The 19,635-nt window shown below is 37.2% G+C and overlaps 1 protein-coding gene across 1 annotated transcript in view; it reads right to left on the bottom strand.

The window, feature by feature from the left end:
• GBE1 (glucan (1,4-alpha-), branching enzyme 1) overlaps positions 1–19,635 on the bottom strand; it is a 147,324-nt gene that overhangs the window by 28,490 nt on the left and 99,199 nt on the right. Inside the window, exons 13-14 of the mRNA XM_009327886.1 lie at positions 5,055–5,239; positions 3,810–3,940 (exon numbers count right to left, since the gene is read on the bottom strand). Of these exons, the coding sequence (XP_009326161.1) occupies positions 3,810–3,940; positions 5,055–5,239 (316 nt within the window). The remainder of the gene's footprint in view (positions 1–3,809; positions 3,941–5,054; positions 5,240–19,635) is intronic.

The following is a 19,635-nucleotide window of genomic DNA, read 5'->3' as shown; positions in this document are numbered from 1 at the left end:
TGGTTAAACATTGGAAGAGGCTGCCCAGGGGAGAGATTGAGTCAACATCCCTGGAGGGATTTAAAAGACGTGTGGATGAGGTGCTTAGGGACATGGTTTAATGGGCATGGTGGTGGTGGGTTGACGGTTGGACTCGATGATCTTGGAGGTCTCTTCCAACCTTAATGATTCCATGATTCTATGATACTGAGAACACAACTGGTCAATACAGTACTGCTTAACTTTCTCCTAGACAGAACAGAAATGAGAAATTTAGGTATGTTCAACGTGTTTACGGACATCTTACTGTCCAAGGACTTTGCTAGCAACAGGCACTAAGAAGTGAGATTTTTATGCTGTAGGCATCAGGGCACGTTGTCTTATTTGATGCATACAGTCAAAAGCACTTCCTTTAGAACAAAAATCCCAACAATTCATCCCATGTGATGGCCTTGGATGAGAACACAGTGACCTTTTTAATACAGATAATAAATAAGCTTCCCAGGTAAAAAGAGAACTTAATTAACATAAATGAGACTTTTATTTCAAAGGCCAAAGAGAAAAATCAAAAAAATAAAGATTCTTACGAGCCAAATCAAAAGGTTTTGACCAAAGTTAAACTTGCTTTTTTCTTTTCACTCCTTTGTTATTTTCTCCTCTTTATGCACAACAGTTTAAAAACATTATGATTTTTATTTCAACAGTCAACAGAACCACTGCAACTTCCTAAATTTTGTTTCAGGAAAGTCTGATGAAGATACATTCAATCTGCTTTTAAGCTAAAACTACAAATTTGGAGCAGCTAAATTATTTGTTCAAACACACCCCATTCTAGCAAAGTGTCTTTATAAGATACTTTTTTCAACTGAGAGGAGGTTTTTTATTCTCCTGACATGAGAAACACTGCTGTGTTCACCTTGAGGGACAATCATGCAAAACACTGCAGCTTTTGAAACCTGAAGACAGTTTCAGGCCAGCTTTTTGAACCAGAACTTGCACAAACTCTTGCAATATATCTGCCTAAGTATATGTATTATTCAGAATGATTTGCATCTTCAGAATCCGTGATACTGGAAGGAAGAGAAGGTTCCTACCTTCAGACTTAAAAATCCAAGGTTAAATCAGGCTGAGAGCCAGTTGGCAACAGTTCCCTCCCAGAGTATTTTCAGGAATTTCCCCTGGTTCACGCATTGAACTGCCACAGAATAAAATTAATAGGGGAAGGTTGTTGAAAAGGAGATTTATGGGAAGATTCTACCTTTGTGATTCCCAAGTGAGAACACAAAATTAAGAGAACTGCTCCCTCTCAGAGTTGCAAACAGTACAATACCGTAAAACAGGACAGAGGCTTCCTTAACCAAAATGAACGAAGCTCAGCAGAGGTGAAGGTGCACTATGTTTCACAGAGCAGTAAGAGCAGTGGCAGCATTTAGAGCCCTCTGCGCCTGCCAGAGGCTGCAGAGCACGTCACACACTGAGGACAGAACCACAAAATCCACTGTTTGCTTGGGGCAGGAGGGGCTAGTCAGACAACATACCTTAACAAAAGCAAATACACTGTTGGTAACCAGCAGTCCATTAGCAATAAAGACTTTAGGTTAGTGAACAAAAAGCTAATACGGATCTTTATGCTTTAACAAAGGCCTTTTAAATTTAAACTGTCTATAATACATGAGGTAAATAAAATTATACTGAACACACTTAAAAGACAAGGATGTGTACTGACACTAACATATTAAAAAATACAATATATTTTTATATATATATAACTGCAAATATGAAACATCATCTGTATGCCTTGTTTAGAACGCACTTGAGCTGTTGTTAAATTTCAGTACAATTTTCAGTGAACCAAAATAAACATAAAGGATGTAAAAAATCCCTGATCATCTACTACTAAGTGAATAGCAAACATTTTCCAATGAGTTTCTGCTTACATTAAAAAAAAAAAATAAAAAAATCAATTAGCAATGACTGTTTCCAGCCAATATACAGCAGAAAGCTGTTTCAATGCCCAGAGTGAACTAGCAACAGATCAACTTACTGAAACCCAGCTGGGCCTTGATTTGCAAAGTAAAACCAGTGAAAAGCAAATTTTGCAATTTGCTTCAGAAGAGCTACTACAGAGCAGCCTCAGCTGAAACAGGAGCAACGCGTTCAGGATTCTATATAAACAGTAAATGCCTAATTTATAAGGAAAAAGGAGATTCTGATGGTGTAAAATAGATACATGAAATGTTTCTGAAACGACTGAAAAATTTCAAGCACTGGAAAACCGAAAGGCTGCTTATATTAAATATTTAGTCAACAAACTGTCATAAAAATATTTCCATAAACATAAAGAAAGCCCAAATAGTTTCAGAAGTGCCTGAGCACAGCTTAGTCTCATCTTAGCTGTAAGTGCCAAGGAGTAGAATTTTTGTAACAATGTGTGCAGGGCATTTACACACCCAGAAAAACAACTCCTAGGTATTTAATTAATTTAGCACAAACCAGAAAATGAAGTTAGGATAACAGCCTCATATATAATCATAATTAAATACAAGCCCGGTGAAGATGTGCTATGGAAAAGAGAGAAAATAAGTGATACAAAATTTATTAAGAGTGAGATTTTTTTAAAAAATATTTCTTAAGCATTTCTGATAATTGAACCTCTAGCATCTTTGAAAAAGAAAGGCAGAAAGTGAACAACAAAATGGGGGTTGGATTTAATTGTATCTGTGTAAGTATCAGAGCAAAAAAGTCACGCTAATTCTGTTACGTGTTGTAGGCCTTTACACTGAACTTACACCTTTTTGATCTGCAGAACTCAAAGATTCCATACAAGACAGATGAAGTGCAGTAGCATCAACTTAAACAGGTGAATACCTGAAGCCTATGACAGTCAGGTATTGGTATATCTCACAACACCAGATTAAGATTTTACTACTCCGATTTACTACCCCATTCTACCTTTTCCAGGAGTTCCAGCAGCAGCATACAACTGGAAGAAGAAAGCGCCAAAGAAGACGGGTCTGACTTGGTGTTTCTAAACCAGAATCTTGCTGAGTTCCTGAGACCCTGTAGGTCAATTCAGCAGTGCTCAGGAGTTAGAGTAATACATTGAACTAAAGCAACTGAAATATGGCATTAGTGTCCTGAAATTGCTGATAAATAAAAAGACAGCAGGCCAAAATTGGAACTGCAATGCTTTAAACTGACACAGCAAGATTCACTAGACAGACTGTCAAAGGACTTGAAACAAACTGAATTCGGGCAAACTAAATTCCTCTGGCAAGTTAGCATTAATTTTTTGAATCTCCCTCAATGCTAAGAATTTGGACACAAATGCAAAACCAGCCACTTACTCAAAAGTAATCATATACTGTTCAGCTGAGCTAAGAGCACATTCTCAGTCCACCCAGTTATAAAACAGAAATTGTACAACCTTCCTGGTGAAGGTTTAAGCTAATGCATTTTCCTGTGTGACTGCGTGACAACCTCATCTTACTGTGGTCGCTTTCTGTAGTTTATTTAAGTAGGAGTTACTTGCGCTTTCGTGCCTCAACATAATTCCAAAAAACAAGGTATCACAAGGAAACTTTAACATTTAATCTTTAAATTGCGATTTTTACTTTTGGTTTCTACAAAATGATCTCTTATGAAGAAGGCAAATTTCTAAATTTTTTTTTTGCTGTACACCAAGAATTAAAGGAAGATTATACTGATGACAAGTAAGTGGTTTCTCACCTTTTAACTACAATTTGCATTCATATTAGAAAACAGAAATAAAATTAGATTTCAACTTCTAAAGGTTTTCTGTACAAGCGAAACAATAAAGAAAAGGATATTTTCCTGGATTTTCAATACCTACTCTGTAGTCCACATAACTTTGATGCGGATGGAAGTTGAAAATAAAAATGAGACCTGCTCTCTCAAATGCTATGACCTTATTGGATTCATGCTTTTCACTCACAAAGGCCTAGGCAAGAAAAAAATGAAAACCCAATATTATAAAATATTTCATTTCTAACTGAATTAACAAAAAAAACCAAAAATAAAAGAAAAAACCCACTGCTTCTATACCTCATTTCAAGTAAAATAGTCACAGATTCAAGCAACATAGATAAGGGCATTAACATGCAAACTGAAATTGTTTACCTATGTAATGTCATATGAAATTTTTGATTACTAAACTATAGCTTACTTTTTATAAGGCAATGTAAAATTGAAGAGGTAGAAGCATGTTAGGTATAGAGCACTTGAAAAATTCTTACTCAAAGATTGGTAACGTGGTCTTTTTATCACAGTTTCCTTTAGCAAAAAATGGATTCCTTTTATTAAATCAAGCCTTCAATCTACTTCTTATAGGGATCAGCATCACATCCACTGTTAGTAATTTAGAAAATGAAGCACTGGATATGGTTTTTGTTTGTTTTTTAAAGTCTGTGTGAGAAATAGCTTTGATAAGCCACATTAAACTTCTGCACATACCACCTATGTTCTATTTGCTAAAGCCATTAATAAATAACTAGACACCCATTTAAAAGAAAACTTTAAAGTGGATTATGACTAGTATGAAATAATTAAACACTGAAAAATTATAGTAATTGAGTTGCTTTGATAAAAAGTACAGTGCAGTATTTAGGTAAAAAAGGCAAATACAAAAGTGACAGGTTGAAGACCGGGAGACTGTAACTCACACCATACTCTACTGCAAGTGTTTTCTCAGTAACAGAGTAATTATTTATATAAAGTAAATAGTCAGAACAATTTACACTTTCCCAAAGCAATCCTTGGATTAGATTACAGACAATTTTATAGTCTGCTTTATCCAATCTGCAGTTACTAAATAAAAATCGCAAAAATAATAGGAAAAGAACTTGCTATGAAGCTAAAGGAGACTGTCTCAGATTTCTATTATCTGTGGAAGATATTTCAGTGACATGTTTTGACAACTTGAAATATATGGTGGGGCATTACGCAGTGCATAATAAAGTGCTGTTTAAAATTTCTGCATGCAAATTTGGTATTGTTATTCTGAACACGTACCCAACTGGTGACTAAAAACTTATCATTTAGTATATACAGCTTACCGGGGGAGATGCAAGCCAGCCAAATCTTTCCTCCGATTTATTCATATCTCTATCAAATGTATTTAGGAATCTATAGCGAAGAAGATGATCCTCAGTAAGATTAAACTGTCTTCTGGCATAATGGTAGCTCTCATTATTCCCTCTTCTGGGGAAGTCCAGCCATTCTGGATGCCCAAATTCATTACCTGTATTTAAAAATATTAAGGATCTGTGAAATCATGAGCTAAAAATACACTAAAACCACAGAAGTAAGATACATTAAAGTGTATTTCCTTTCTACAAGTTTTAAATTCCAAAGAATAATTCTGCATACAAAAATTGGTCATTATTAAAATCTTTCTCAGAACATTCATTCTTGTTAACAGGTTTGGCCAATAAAACTAACAGAGCAAAATATCCATGGACTCCAGGAGAAGTATAAAGTGGTGAATGTATTATAACCTCTACGCTATCATGCCATGCTTAAAAATTCCTCATTCCCATCTGTTAAGAAGAGCAACAGAAATTCAGTCAACCAGGATACAAATTTTAGAGTTACTATGAAACCAAAAAACATCACTGTAAGAGTATAAACCCATTGTTTTAGAGTACTTTACAGAAATCAGCAATACCATTCACACTGTCAACTTCCACAACCACAGAGGCAGAAATCACCCATTTTATCAATTAAACAAACAATCAAAAGGCCAGCTGGATGCACTTTGACCATTTTTTAAGTTTTTTATCCTGGCTATAAATACTGTCATCACTGTTTCCAGTGTTCTAAAAATAACTATTGAAAAAGTTGACTTGAATCTCTGGTTCCTTCCTTCCTAGAAAAACTCAAAAAGACATCCTAGTGCATGTAGCGGGCTAGATTAAAGTGAGTAAAGCACAATACTTAATGATGATGTATTCAGCATTTGATACTGAAAACAAGTGACTTACGGGGTGTGACAACTCAGCGATCTAACAGCATGTGTCAATTCAGCCACCTTGCTAGGGGAGCTCCTTTTCCAAACATAAAACATGGTGTCACAAGCACCAGAGACAGTTTTCAGGCTGGGATGAAGCACGTTCCAGCTCTGGGTTCCTTTGTGCCCACCCATTCAGGTCCCTTTGAGTGTGTGCAAATGCCATTGTATTTCAATTTGGTTTCCTATAGCAGTAATGCTTCACAAGTTTGTCAGTCTCATCTTGATTATCTAGCCCATGCAACTACTGAACAGACTTCACTTTAAGACAAGGAATAGGTTTATTCACACTTAGATAACACTCCATTGAAAAACTCAGGAAAAAAAGTTGCAGTTCAATCAAATAAGAAAAGCTTAGCTTATCTTATGTAGAATCCCCAAAGCAAATCTCAGCTGTCAAAGCTAAAGATTCACAGCAACACCTCATTTGGGACTCAGTATTTTGAATTACTTTCATGCATACAAAGGTTTCTTGTTTTATATACTGTCATGATTACAGTTTGAGACAAATCCAAATGGACTTAATGGCTTTACCTCCTGCGATAACCCACTGCCTAGCAGACTCTCAGTCACTTTGGACTATTCATTTTACACAGGATTAAAATGTGTTAAGTATTTTGAAAGTTAAACGCACACTTCAAAGCCGATGCTAGTTGATTCATCACAAACATTTCAGACATTACACATAACACCTACTCACCATAAAACAGAGACAACAAGTGGTGTACCTGAAAATATGTATGGGAAGCAATATGCTCAAATTTAAGAGGGTTTCTACTAAAAGAAAAGATCCTAACGTTTCTACAAGCAGTTACTCAAGTTTTGTCAATAAACTGGAGTTTTGTGGGCAGACGAAGGGCAGGGATGCTGAGAGAAGGCAAGCATTGTTTCCTGGACGGATACCCTGCATGTGCAGCCACCATCTGCTGTCTCGCACAGCCTGCGCAGCCTGAAAGGCCGGGAGGATACGGTCAGCAATGACAGCTATGATTCAGATTTTCGAAGTGATTTTTGTGCATTTCCATGCTTCATGGGAACAAAGAAATGAACGGACAACAAAAGAGAAAGGCTGCATATATATTTAGGAGAATCCTTCACAGTGGTATCCGTTTTGTAAATGAACTGACAAGTTGTAAATTAAATTTTCCGTTCAAAAGCTAAACCACTAAATTTCATGTTCAGCTCAAAACCAGAGACAAATGTAAAAGAATCAGAATCACAGCAGGACTTTGAAAATGACCTTGGAATAATGCTGGACTGAGCTCTTAAACTGTGCTAAAAATACAGTATGGAAAATGAGGAAAGATATTGCTACAAAACAGACACTGTATCTAGCAAAATTCAATATTCTCTTAAGAGCTGGGCAAGGTATTACCTTCTTTCGTGATCTGCGCACTACTGAAAAGATAGACTACATGAGATAGCTCAGTTAAAGATAGCAAAACTCATCAGAAAGTCAGAGATGATACGTATCTTGAAAAGATAGCCATGGAAATCATACCTATTTGTTAAAGAAAAACATAAAAATGAGGGAAATGAGCAATAGAAGATAGCGAATAAATTAGACTAAACTGGCCCATGATTTCAATAGAGTATTTCACTGTAAGTAGAGCATATCTCCTTCATGTTTATACCATATACCGACTCCCCCACCTCCACCCGCTTTGCCTATTTCCCCACCACAGTAACCAGTGTTGTTTGAATGCTGCATTTTGTTGTTTTTTAAAAAAAAACAATAGAAGTGTAGCAAAATACAAAAGCAATGTTAATTTCCTAACCATTACTAATGGCCATTAAGAATAAAAGGAATTTAACACAGTGCAGCAACTTGATAGAAGACTAAATTACTTGCTGATGTCAGAAAAGCATGTTGAGGGTCTAAACACTGACTGCTCGCACTTTAAACGTCTGTTTCTACGGGCACCTTCTGGACAAGACACTCGTCAGCCTTTTGTACAGGTTGCTTGATGTTAAAAGGTTCTCTTGATTTCTCTTTATAGAAAGAAAAATGTAAGTTCACAAATTATGACAGAACGAATTCAAGTAGGCTTTTTTGGTTATGCTTTTAAGATGTGGTATAGGGAAAAGGAAGTATCATTTAGGATGCAAGCAGGTCTTCCAATAAACTCCCGAGAATGCTTCTGCACTTGAGGCGCATTAAGGCTATGCATCCTTTAACAAAAAATACGTACCTCATACTACTTTTTTTAATTGCTATTTTTTCCTAGTTTAACTTTATAACAAATGAGGGGAGGGTCTAGGAAAGGGAAGGTACAGGTAACTGACCAACGCTTACTTCTAGAGATAACTAATGGTACCTGTGAAGCACACGCTGCCCCCTTTCCCATGTTCCACTTCTCATTTCTGAGAAGAATCAGCAACATTCACTTCTTGATAATTGTGAAAGCCTCTAAGCATAGAAGTACTATTGGGATTTCTTTGCCTGTAATTAATTTGCTGTTTGACGTAAAGGTCCAAACTACAGATTGACAAGAAGCCAGCTGCTACAAATGATGCAAATCAAGACAATGGAACTAATGTGGGGGAGGCAGAGAACAAAGCTGAAATTAACTGAAATTTTGATTAGAGAAACAAAACAAAGACAAATCACTGAAGTGCAATGCATACTAATTTTATCTAGGAATTAATTCAAGTTTGCTATTTCCTACATAATGTGCATATTGGACAACTTTACTATGTACAAGATTTCAAGATCACAATTCCAACAACTAAATTAACCTTCTATTAGTATAACGAAAATTTACATCACACTTGTTTATTAGGCTAGAAATGCATTTACACAACAAAGTAGTTATGCTGATGATGATTACTTTGAAGCTGCGCCTCACAGGTCATTAAAGTTTTCTTGATCTCTCTTCTTTAGACATCTTTACTAGCGATTCTCTCAATGAATCAGCCTAAGCAGAACTGAAGGCATATTTAAAAGATGCAGCAGGCAATGTCAAAAGATGCCTGTTATTTCGGTTTGTTTGTATTTTAAATTAAGTATAACATCAAATACTTTAAAAGCAGTTAAAGCAAATAGTTTATTTGATATATCAAAGGTAATAAGTTTAATTAGGTGTATATGCTGGTTTTGGTTGGGATAGAGTTAATTTTCTTCATAGTAGCTAGTATGGGGCTGTGTTTTGCATTTGTGCTGGAAACAGTGCTGATAACACAGGGATGTTTTCGTTACTGCTGAGCAGTGCTCACACAGAGTCAAGGCCTTTTTGGCTTCTCACCCCATCCCACCAGCGAGGAGGCTGGGGGTGCACAAGAAGTTGGGAGGGGGCACAGCCAGGACAGCTGACCCCAACTGACCAAAGGGATATTCCACACCATATGACGTCATGCTCAGCATAGAAAGCTGGGGGAAGAAGAAGGAAGGGGGGGGACGTTTGGAGTAATGGCGTTTGTCTTCCCAAGTCACCGTTACGCGTGATGGAGCCCTGCTTTCCTGGGGATGGCTGAACACCTGCCTGCCCATGGGAAAGATTGAATGGATTCCTTCTTTTGCTTTTCTTGCGTGCGCGGCTTTTGCTTTACCTATTAAACTGTCTTTATCTCAACCCACGAGTTTTCTCACTTTTACCCTTCCAATTCTGTCCCCCATCCCACTGGGGGGGAGTGAGCGAGCAGCTGGGTGGTGCTTAGTTGCTGGCTGGGGTTAAACCACGACAGTGTATAAGGCTGAACAAGTTTTTAAATGATCTAAAATACTATAAAATGATCCTGTTTAAAGCTAATGAGTTGGAGACTAGACACATTGGGACAGAATTTCAACAGTTCCACCTTAACGTATTTCTATCAAAGTAAGTGGAATTACACCAATTTACACAAGCCAGATGATCAACTCATCCAGGAGTTGTAACTAATTTGAATTTAACTTCGCTACCTTTGTGAACAATGATGACAATGCAAAAATCTGCAGATTATAAACAGAATCCATGTAAATCAGATCTAGATAGCATATGATATTTATCATTATTTTAAAAAATAAACATTTCAAACAATTAGTCCTTATTTTCCCTAGTTGTGAAGCTCTTGGATATTAAGCAGTTCTGATACTTTGTATTTACTCATGTTTGTATCAAATCTTCTTCAGCCCCTTAAGTAATGACACTTAACATTCATACTACCAAAACGAAGTAAGAAACTCTATACTGCCTTCAAATTATGAGAGAATGAGCTTCATTACAAGCTTTCGTTAATCTTGTCATCCATGCAACAATATAATAAAGTGAAATTCCAAATGGACTCCTCTTGAAACACTTGGGTTAGATGACTTTGAGACCTTCATATGTTTTTAATCTTTCTAGCACTGGTATTCAATGACATATCGGTCCCCAAAAGACTAACAAAAATCAATTCAGGCAAACAATTATATTGTAATTCCTGCATAAAACACAGGCTAGAGGAAATATCACATATGAGGAAGTGGTAAAAGGAGAGGTACTAGTAAAATCAGTTCTGTGAGAAAAGTATTTTTTTCTCATTTTCTGAAAATATCAGATATTTTCTCCTTCCAGTCTACGATAAGACAAAAATCAGGATAAACATTGAGTTTGTTTTGAAACTCGGATCTTCCATACCTCTTAGGAGAGAAGGGAAGGGATGCTTAACCTTGCCTGTATTAAAGGATCAAAGAATGCATCTCCTCTGGTGTGATACAGTCATGAAAAAACACAAGCGTGCCTCTAATGTATCAAGGACATAGGAAAGTATTGAGTCCTTAAAATGGTTTCCCTACGTCACACCAGGGATACAGTACTCTACACAGTAGCTGACTAGAAGACCAAGGCCAGCTACAGAATGACATTTTGAGGAATTCCCTGGGATGTCTGACTTGTTGCTCCAAGAAGAAATTTTTCAGTTTATCTTGAAATGTAGTTTCTTGTTCTTCCACGAGAATAACATTGATTTAATTTATATAGCACTAAATGAAAGCTTCTGTTATAATGACTTTTTCTGCTTTTACAGCGTCTCTTTTCTTCTTTAGTACTTCTCAATTTCAACTGTTATCACAGCAAACTGTTTGGAAGTATGGCTTTAACACTATTCAGGTATGACATTCCAGTCCTATTTCTTAATATACCAGTAAACACTATTGAATCAGAATTAAATGTCCATTTAGTTGCCTGTTTCCAACAGTGGCCAAAAGCAGGCGCCTAGAAAAGGATGGAAGAATACAAGAAGCACGAATGATGCTTCCTCTTAACACACTCCACCAGACTCCATTCATTTTCAGGACATGACAATGATTATTTTTTTCTTTTTTCCTCCTCCTCTTACAGACTATACTTTATCCACAAAACTAACATGGAAGCCTGTACTACATGTTCACACAGTCAGCATAGGTAGGTAGCACTTTCAAATGTCCTACCTATCATTTGAATATATACAAGCTTTTAAATAGTGAAGATTCTCCTACTGAGGCTTTAAGCCTCCCCCTCTGCCCTGAGAAATCCTAAAGAAAATTATGATGGTGGTCCTCCCCAACATCATAAGGATCAAACTGCAATACTAACTGCCATTTCTCCCAAATTCTATGATTAATTGTTGAAGCTCTGATAAAAAAAAAAAAAAAAGACTTTAAACAACCTTCAAGATAACATTCTGAAAATCTGTTTCAGGTTATCCTTAGATATATGAACCACAGCTTTTTGATAACTACTGGTAGTTGTGAAACTTTCTGTGTAAGACTGTTTCATAAAATAAGATTTGCGTGTTGGGGAATATCAGCTCTGGCAAAACCTTAATCGGGACAATATACTCTCCATCTCTTCTTTTGAGACTTTTATATTAAAAAAACAAAATGGGGTCACAGAGAAACCACTTATGGATTCAAAGAGTTTGGGACCACAGGTGGGGTGTAGGAGACTTGCCTGGAATGATCCTGGAGATTCTGCAGATGACCCTCCTCCCTTCACTTATCTGTCTACAACTAGTTTGAATAAAACTCAAAACATTTCAAGAACTCTGAAAATTGGTTTCTATTCTTACTTCCTAAGAAATGAAAACATAGATTTTCAAATGGGAAAGAATAAAGTACAGCATAAAAATATTTACAAACCCGTGAAAACCATGTGTATATAAACACATTATTCACGACATACACCAAGGCTTTTGGCAATGGAAAATTGTACAACAGTGCTCTTTTTTAGGAAAGTGTTAACTTTAGAAGTTATATTCATCACACTAAGTATTTTATTACTTTTTATACTTCTTTTAAAAGGGCATTTACTGCTTACTGACCTTTTCTTCTCCTTTGTAGTACACACCACTTGCAATAAATGCCTTCTTGTCAAAGCAAACAGATCAGCTTTATTATCCCCTCAGTCATTAATGCAAACAGGCGCAGGTTAATACAAACAAATCATCCAGGAAAGCAAATATTCTGATATCAGACACATTGTTTAAATTCAAGAGGCTTCATAATTTACTATTTCTTTTTTACAGAAGCTGACAAATGCTTACCGAGTCTGTACTCTTGCAAGATACTCTATTAATTTTATACTACTCTTAAAAGGTCCAGTAGTCTGATTTTCCTATTTTAATATACTGGCCATTCCAAATCACATCATGCTATTGCTTGGTACACAATTAGTAAAACCTAGATAAATACAGTTAATCTGTACAGTTAATTTTGAAAGGGACGTTGCACCTGTAACCCCTAGTCTAACCTGCTGCACTGAAGCAGGATCAAGTCATACGGGGAAACTGACCCTGCCTTAATGCAGCAGGTTGCACTGAAGGTACATTTAAGTTCTCGGGAAGAGCTTACACACACCATAACTCTTGCTTTGTATTCTTAATTTTTTAGTCTTTTTTCCTCTGCAAGTACCTTGAAAAAATGAATGAGAGCTATAAATGCACTTGGGTCTTTGGTAGATGCTTATAATAGAAAAGTTAAGTCACTTTAAAATTTAAAGCTTTTAAAAAAAATTAAATAAGTTTTAATAACATTTAAGCACAGTTCTGTCCCCTCTTCAAAAAATGTTTAAAATTAAATATAATTTTCTGGGTTGTGGTATACCAATAAATGACTTGCTTCTTTCCCATTCCCCCTTCCTATCAAGGTTGTTCTGTCTTCAATCATTTCCTACTGATGTTTAAAAGTTGGAGTTATCATACTGTACAATTTTATAATGTTGATAAAACAGTTCCAAGTTCTTAAAGGAGATAATTTTCCAATTTTTCCAACAAAAGTTCCAACCATACTAAATAGCTTTGTTTAGTCCTCATATTTCAGATCTATACCTCCCTTTTTTCAGATCAATTACAGAAAAAAAACCCCAAGTAACAAGAAAACATGCAATTCTACTCAGAAGCACCAACTCTGTATAGCTGTGTCAGGAAAGGCTGGATGGCTGAGTAGCCAGGCACAGGCATAGTGGACAGACCATGGCATTGCTTAGTATGATTTACTTTACTTTTCAACAGAAGGAGAGCGCCGTGACAGTTATGCCAGCATGTTGATATTTAGTAGAAGTATATTTACACCGAAAAAATATTTATCTGGAATAAATACTTCTTTCCTGCACTTATTTGTAGTGTTTCATCAAGAGTATTCAATGAAATACTAGTGGTGCCACTGATAATAGTATTCAGTTCCTAGGGGCAGACTGGTGTTTTCCCTCAAATGCTTTAGTGAGCAGAGCTCAAGAGTTTCTGTAGTTCGTACTAACGGACCACGGGAAGTTATCTAGGCTAGGAGGGACCCTGAGAGGATGGTTATTTTACGAACCTACTCTTAGAAACTTTCGGTCCTGAAAGTTGACATTTCAGCACCCCTCTCCCAGTATACAATAATATATTTCAGACTTAAAATTTACTCCATGCTCACATACAGTATTTAAAAAACTGAGTAACAATATAAACTATTTGTGGTGCTGTTACACTGAAACAGTTTCCATTTCGCTGTTTCCTATTAGCTGCATCTTGGTAAAAACAAGACTGACTTGGATACTGTGACATTTCCACTATGCTCTATGTGTACATGCACAGTATACATTATTTAGTTAACCACTTCCAGGAGTTCACCAAAATATTTGGGAACAGAAACTTTCCACAACACATTACAAAGGTTAAAAAAACCAACCAAACAAAAAAAACCCCCAAACCCAACAACAAAACCCAACAAAAACATACAAAACCTATGACAAGAAACTTTCCTGAAGATGTGGTCAAAGAAATTCTAGCTAAATCTTTCAGTGTGGCGTACTGCTGGCTATTGACTGGTACCACAACTGACACATTAGTGGGCTTAAAAAGTGAATCAAGGACCAGACAGGAACAGGAAGAGGTTACACAAAGATGGCAAAACTTTTGCCATAATATATTAAACAAATGGCAGTTCTCTTACTGGTGTCAGTAAGTCCAGAATCTCATCCTCTAATTTTGAAAGAGTATATAAAGGATTATGTCAGAGAAAGAAAATGTAAACCAAAGAAAGAGACCACTTGAATAATATTTGATACATAGGAAAGTTAAAGCTTTTCATATGATGTAAATCACCAATGAAAGTTTAAGTTTTTCAGTAATATTCTGTTCTTACTATAGGAACAAATCTAGTTAAAATTAAGTAAGTATGCATTTGTTAATAGCACAAAATAAGAAAATTTGAAATGAAAGTTTGGACTGATTAAAAAAACAGCTCATAAGTAAAACAAAACAAAAAGGAAAACACACGACTCTTGTTCCACAGAACTGGCAACCTACCATTTTATCAAGGTGGTGATAGAGAAAAAAAAATAGGCATTTGTGAAAGAAGGAGCACAATGCAAGCTGTTAAAAAAAAAAAAAAAAGGAAAAAAGCAGACAGTACAGTCTAGAGTAAAACTCATTAGACAAAACAGAAGTTGGACTGTGAGAAGCCATGCAGGCTATAGAGAAGTCATTTGAAGAAAAAGAAGATATCAGGATGAAGAAGTGGGCAATAGCAAAAGACAAAGCAGAGCATCAGCATGACAACGTTTAAATTAAATGGTCTTATCTGGGGTTTGGGGAAAGACAGGGAAGTAGCAAGGTATACTTGCGTAAGAGAGAAGTCATGTCCAGAAAGATACTTAGTAATTTTCATTGTAAGTTAGTTTTTTTGCATATGCACAGACATCCACCTCACCCCTACTAGCCTGACTGCAGATGGCCTAGTCATGCAATCCTCAGAAAGGTAAAAAATGAACAGAGAATGTCAGCTCTCTTGTCTTCAGACGCTACTCAAATGCACACACAGTCCACCTGCAACTGCCATATCATCTGTTCTGGGAAATAAGCTCCTTTCTTCTATATACATCATTACACGCACTACAACTATTTCTATCTACATAACACATACTTCATACACAGAATTGATGCAATAAGAAAACAGAAAGGCAGACAGGCACTCATTGGGAACTCATTCCACTGTCCACAAATCAGGCTAGTCATCCTTATGCCAAAGAAGAAAAAAGTAATACAAAGTCTTGCTTTCTTGAAACAGTAGAAATCAGCCATCAGAGAATATTTCTGGTTGCAGCTCTGAACATCTTCTTACCTAATGTCCTCAAAGAAGAAGTACATTCCCGAGATTCTTCCTAGAATGATGTATCACTGCTTTGAGCCTACATTAAAGCTTCCTTCTGCCAGCTGCCTCCTGCCCTCCACCTGAGGCTGACTCAACCCCACCATGCTGAGAATGTATTTACAAACTTCCTAAAAAACATCTGTTTTAAACCCATCTTCTCAAGACCTTCATAATTTTAAACACCTCTAATTTGCCATTGTTTTCAGTGGTATTTTCAAAAACAGAGTTCTGTGGTTATTGTAAAGTCTTTGAAAAGACACAGCATCATACTGCTAGCTACTCCACCTTTTCCTGAAAGAGGTGGAAAACACCAATCAGCCAGCACAGCAGCTGAGGCAAGTAGTACCTGGGCACTGTGGCACACTTCTTAAAGAGTCCAGAGACTGATGTGCTCAGTCTCAAGGCTGTGGCTGACAATATTAGACTCCTCTGATGTAAAAAAAACAATCAAAAGTCTTTCTAAGTTGACATACCGGATATGTTTCAATGTAATTAAGAAAAGAGCTTTATTTGTCTTCTGAACGTTACATAAGTGATTTGTGAATTTTGAAGGTACAAGCAGTATTCTGTTTCCAGGACTTGGCACTGTTTCAAAGCAACCTATTCCTGTAATGTCTCACCACTGTGAGCTTACATATACACAAATATCTATATAATATATAAAAATAAAAATATAATATAAAATTATATAGAAATGTAATCAAGTGGTCTATTTGTTTCTAAACAATTCGACACAACCACTGAAATCTTAGGTGTAACTAATATCTAACTCAAGCTGTACTTTAGATATGCAAGGATATTTGCTTAGGAATTACTTGGAACAAACAGAAACCAGGTAAAATCAAGCAGAAAACTGGCTACAGAGCTAGGTGTAATGCATGTGAGCTAGTCCTATTCTGGAACGTTTCCAGTTTGTAACATTCTCCCTATAGAAGACTTCACTGCAATGATGACCACGCTATCCATGCGTTTTTCAGCAGTGCCCTCACCAACATTTTGGATGTGCTACCTGCCTACTCGCCCCTCAACCTCTCAAGTGAAAATACATATGCAATAGCACTCCATATTGGTAGATGATCATTGCTGTTTTCAAATGCATGTTTTCTAGATTTATATGAGGGTAGCCAAGCTGAAAACATGGCTTGCACTTCAAACACAAGGTAGCGGTGTTGTGACAGCCCTTACTTGAGGAGCTTATTTCACATTCTCTGATTGCATTTCATTGATATCTATTCCCACAAAGACCTGTGTCCTGGTTTCAGCAGGGACAGAGTTAATTTCCTTCCTAGTAGCTGGCACGGTGCTGTGTGTTGGATTTAGGAGGAGAACAATGTTGATAACACACCCATGTTTCAGTTGTTGCTAGGTAATGCTTACACTAGTCAAGGACTTTTCAGCTTCCCATGCTCTACCGACCGAGAAGGCTGGAGGTGCACAAGAAGCTGGGAGGGGGCACAGCCAGGACAGCTGACCCCAGCTGGCCACAGGGATATTCCATACCGTGTGATGTCACGCTCAGCATATAAAGCTGGGGGAAGAAGAAGGAAGGGGGGGACATCCGGAGTTTGTCTTCCCAAGCAACTGTTACGCGTGATGGAGCCCTGCTTTCCTGGAGATGGCTGAACACCTGCCGGCCGATGGGAAGTACTGAATGAATTCCTTGTTTTGCTTTGCTTGTGTGCACGGCTTTTGCTTTACCTATTAAACTGTCTTTATCTCAACCCACGAAGTTTTCTCACTTTTACTCTTCTGATTCTCTCCCCCATCCCACCGTGGGGGAGTGAGCGAGCAGCTGTGTGGTACTCAGTTGCCAGCTGAGGTTAAACCACAACAACCTGCTTCGCTTATAAAGTTACCCTGGAGTCAGAGAAGCCTGTTTGTGAGCATGGTCCTTAGCAGGTCTTTCAGACATGTATCATCACATGTCTGAGGCACTACACTTTGGTCTGACATATGGAACAAATGAGAAAGTTGTGCAGAGCTCCTGAAGAAAGAGCGAAAGGAATCTGATGTGTATGTGATAGATGACAGCACATGGCATGCTGACCTGTGTATGAACTTTCTGTGCTTAAATAGCCCAGGTTTTACAATCCAGCTCAGTTCTGATGAATGTATAATTAACTGATCTGCTGTGAGTGAATGCAACCCCTATATAATTGGGTCTGGACATAGTTTAGACTCTGAGATAAGTTGTAAAGCTCAAAGGCCTTCTCTGAGTCCTGGGACAAAAAACAAAACAAAACAAAAAACCCACAGAAACCAGCACAGAAAGTAAAAGTCAGTATCTTAATCTCAAAATAAAATTTTATAGAAATAAAAGGAGTACAAAATTTGATATAAACTTATAACACTCTCATGCAGAAAATCTTAATGTTAGCAGAGAATTTCACCACACTGAAGTCTGAAAAAACAGTAAAATGATTCCAAAATAAGTCATATATCAAATTTGATAAGAAACTTTTTACATTAAAATCCTTGCAGCTTCCTAACTCAGCAATTAAACATTATGGCAACATATGTCAAAGACGTTTTTGAACATAATCAAATCTTCCAATTACATACTGTTTAGAAAATGCAGATCAGTAAGATACGGACATATTTTCAAAGTGTTCATTTGAGCGTTTTAATTATTATGGAGTTTGACGACACTACTCCAACATCACGCATGTAGTGATCGGCTAGTAAATCCAAACCCATTGTTAAGAAGAAAGGCAAACTTTATGACCCAGAATTGCATATTAGCAACGTTTCAGAATACAGAAAGCCTTCCAAAATGAGAAAAGTTGCAAGAATTTTAAAGTCAGGTTTCTTTTACAGAGTTCTCTCAAAATAACTTGTTTCAAGAAATAGACTTGCCTCAGTGAGCTGATAAAAAAAGCATAGCCCTGGCAAAATCCAGTATTCCTACTGTTCAGCACAGTGTATTTTTTTTCTGCAACTACTTCAATTCCACTACTTTGCAGGAAGACATTTAAATTTTTATTGTACTCCTACCTCTCAGCAAAAGAATGTACAAGGCTGATGCTAAATAATCATGCACTGAGAATTTAAGGTTAGATCAGGTTTGTTTGTTGGGTTTTTTTTCGTTTGTGGTTTTCTTTTTTTTTTAAATACACAGCAGATGAAAATAAATGCCAACTACTGACACTGAAAAAGATTGGCCAACTATCCCCTTTGCTTCGGGGCTACTGCTGTGGAATGAATGAAGTATTAGCCATCTGTAAAATTCAAACATGCTGGGGAAAATATAAATACAGAATCCACATTTTGAGAGTCATACGCTTTGCTAATGGTTTAAACAATCCCGAAGTAGAACGTATCAGTTAATCAATCTGCTTTCCCATACAGTTATTAAAGTAAATGTGATACATGAGATAAGAAGATTCATGGAAGGAATTGTATGTGTAGACAAAGGACTCTGAGTGTGGGCAACAAGTAAAACCGATCGTCTCATATTGCCACTTTCAAATGCTCATACTAAACTATTTTCAGACAGCAATATGCTGCATGAGCTGCAAGAGGTAAAAGGGCCCAAAATACATCCCAGCTACGTATGCTTGAGTTTACCAGCTAGTTTGTGTCACTGAAGTTATTTAACCCAACAGCAGAGTTTGAAGAAGGGAGAAAGTAAGGGTGAATCAGACCCAGCAGAAACAGGAAAACCATGTTTATAAAAAAATAAGATGATGCATCAGGAGTGGCAGAGGCCCTTGCTGAGTTTAAGGCTAGCCGAGATTGGACTACCCTGCCAGTCACAGGGACTGAGACGCAAAAATCCAGTTGAAGCTCTGAGCCAGCAGCCACTGCCTCCTACAGCTTTAAGATATTGCTTATCAGCTGCCCCATGCTGCCTTGTAGGGAGATAAGTAACTCCGCACAAGTCCAGGCTAGCCCACTTGGACTGCCCGCAGCAATCAGCAGAAACTGCTGCGAGTCCTCCAAGCATAGCTGTTGATTCACAAAATTGCCACATGGCACTGAGAGAAGAGTGATGCTGCTCTCATTTGTAGCCATAGTCCCACTTCAAGCACCGAACAGCACAGTAACTCTGCGTAAGGTA

The sequence above is a fragment of the Pygoscelis adeliae genome, unplaced genomic scaffold (assembly GCF_000699105.1).
Source record: "Pygoscelis adeliae isolate BGI_AS28 unplaced genomic scaffold, ASM69910v1 Scaffold14, whole genome shotgun sequence".
In the NCBI taxonomy this organism is placed as follows: domain Eukaryota; kingdom Metazoa; phylum Chordata; class Aves; order Sphenisciformes; family Spheniscidae; genus Pygoscelis; species Pygoscelis adeliae.
The sequence above is the reverse complement of the archived record's forward strand: the minus strand, read 5'-3'. Positions and strand labels throughout refer to the sequence as shown.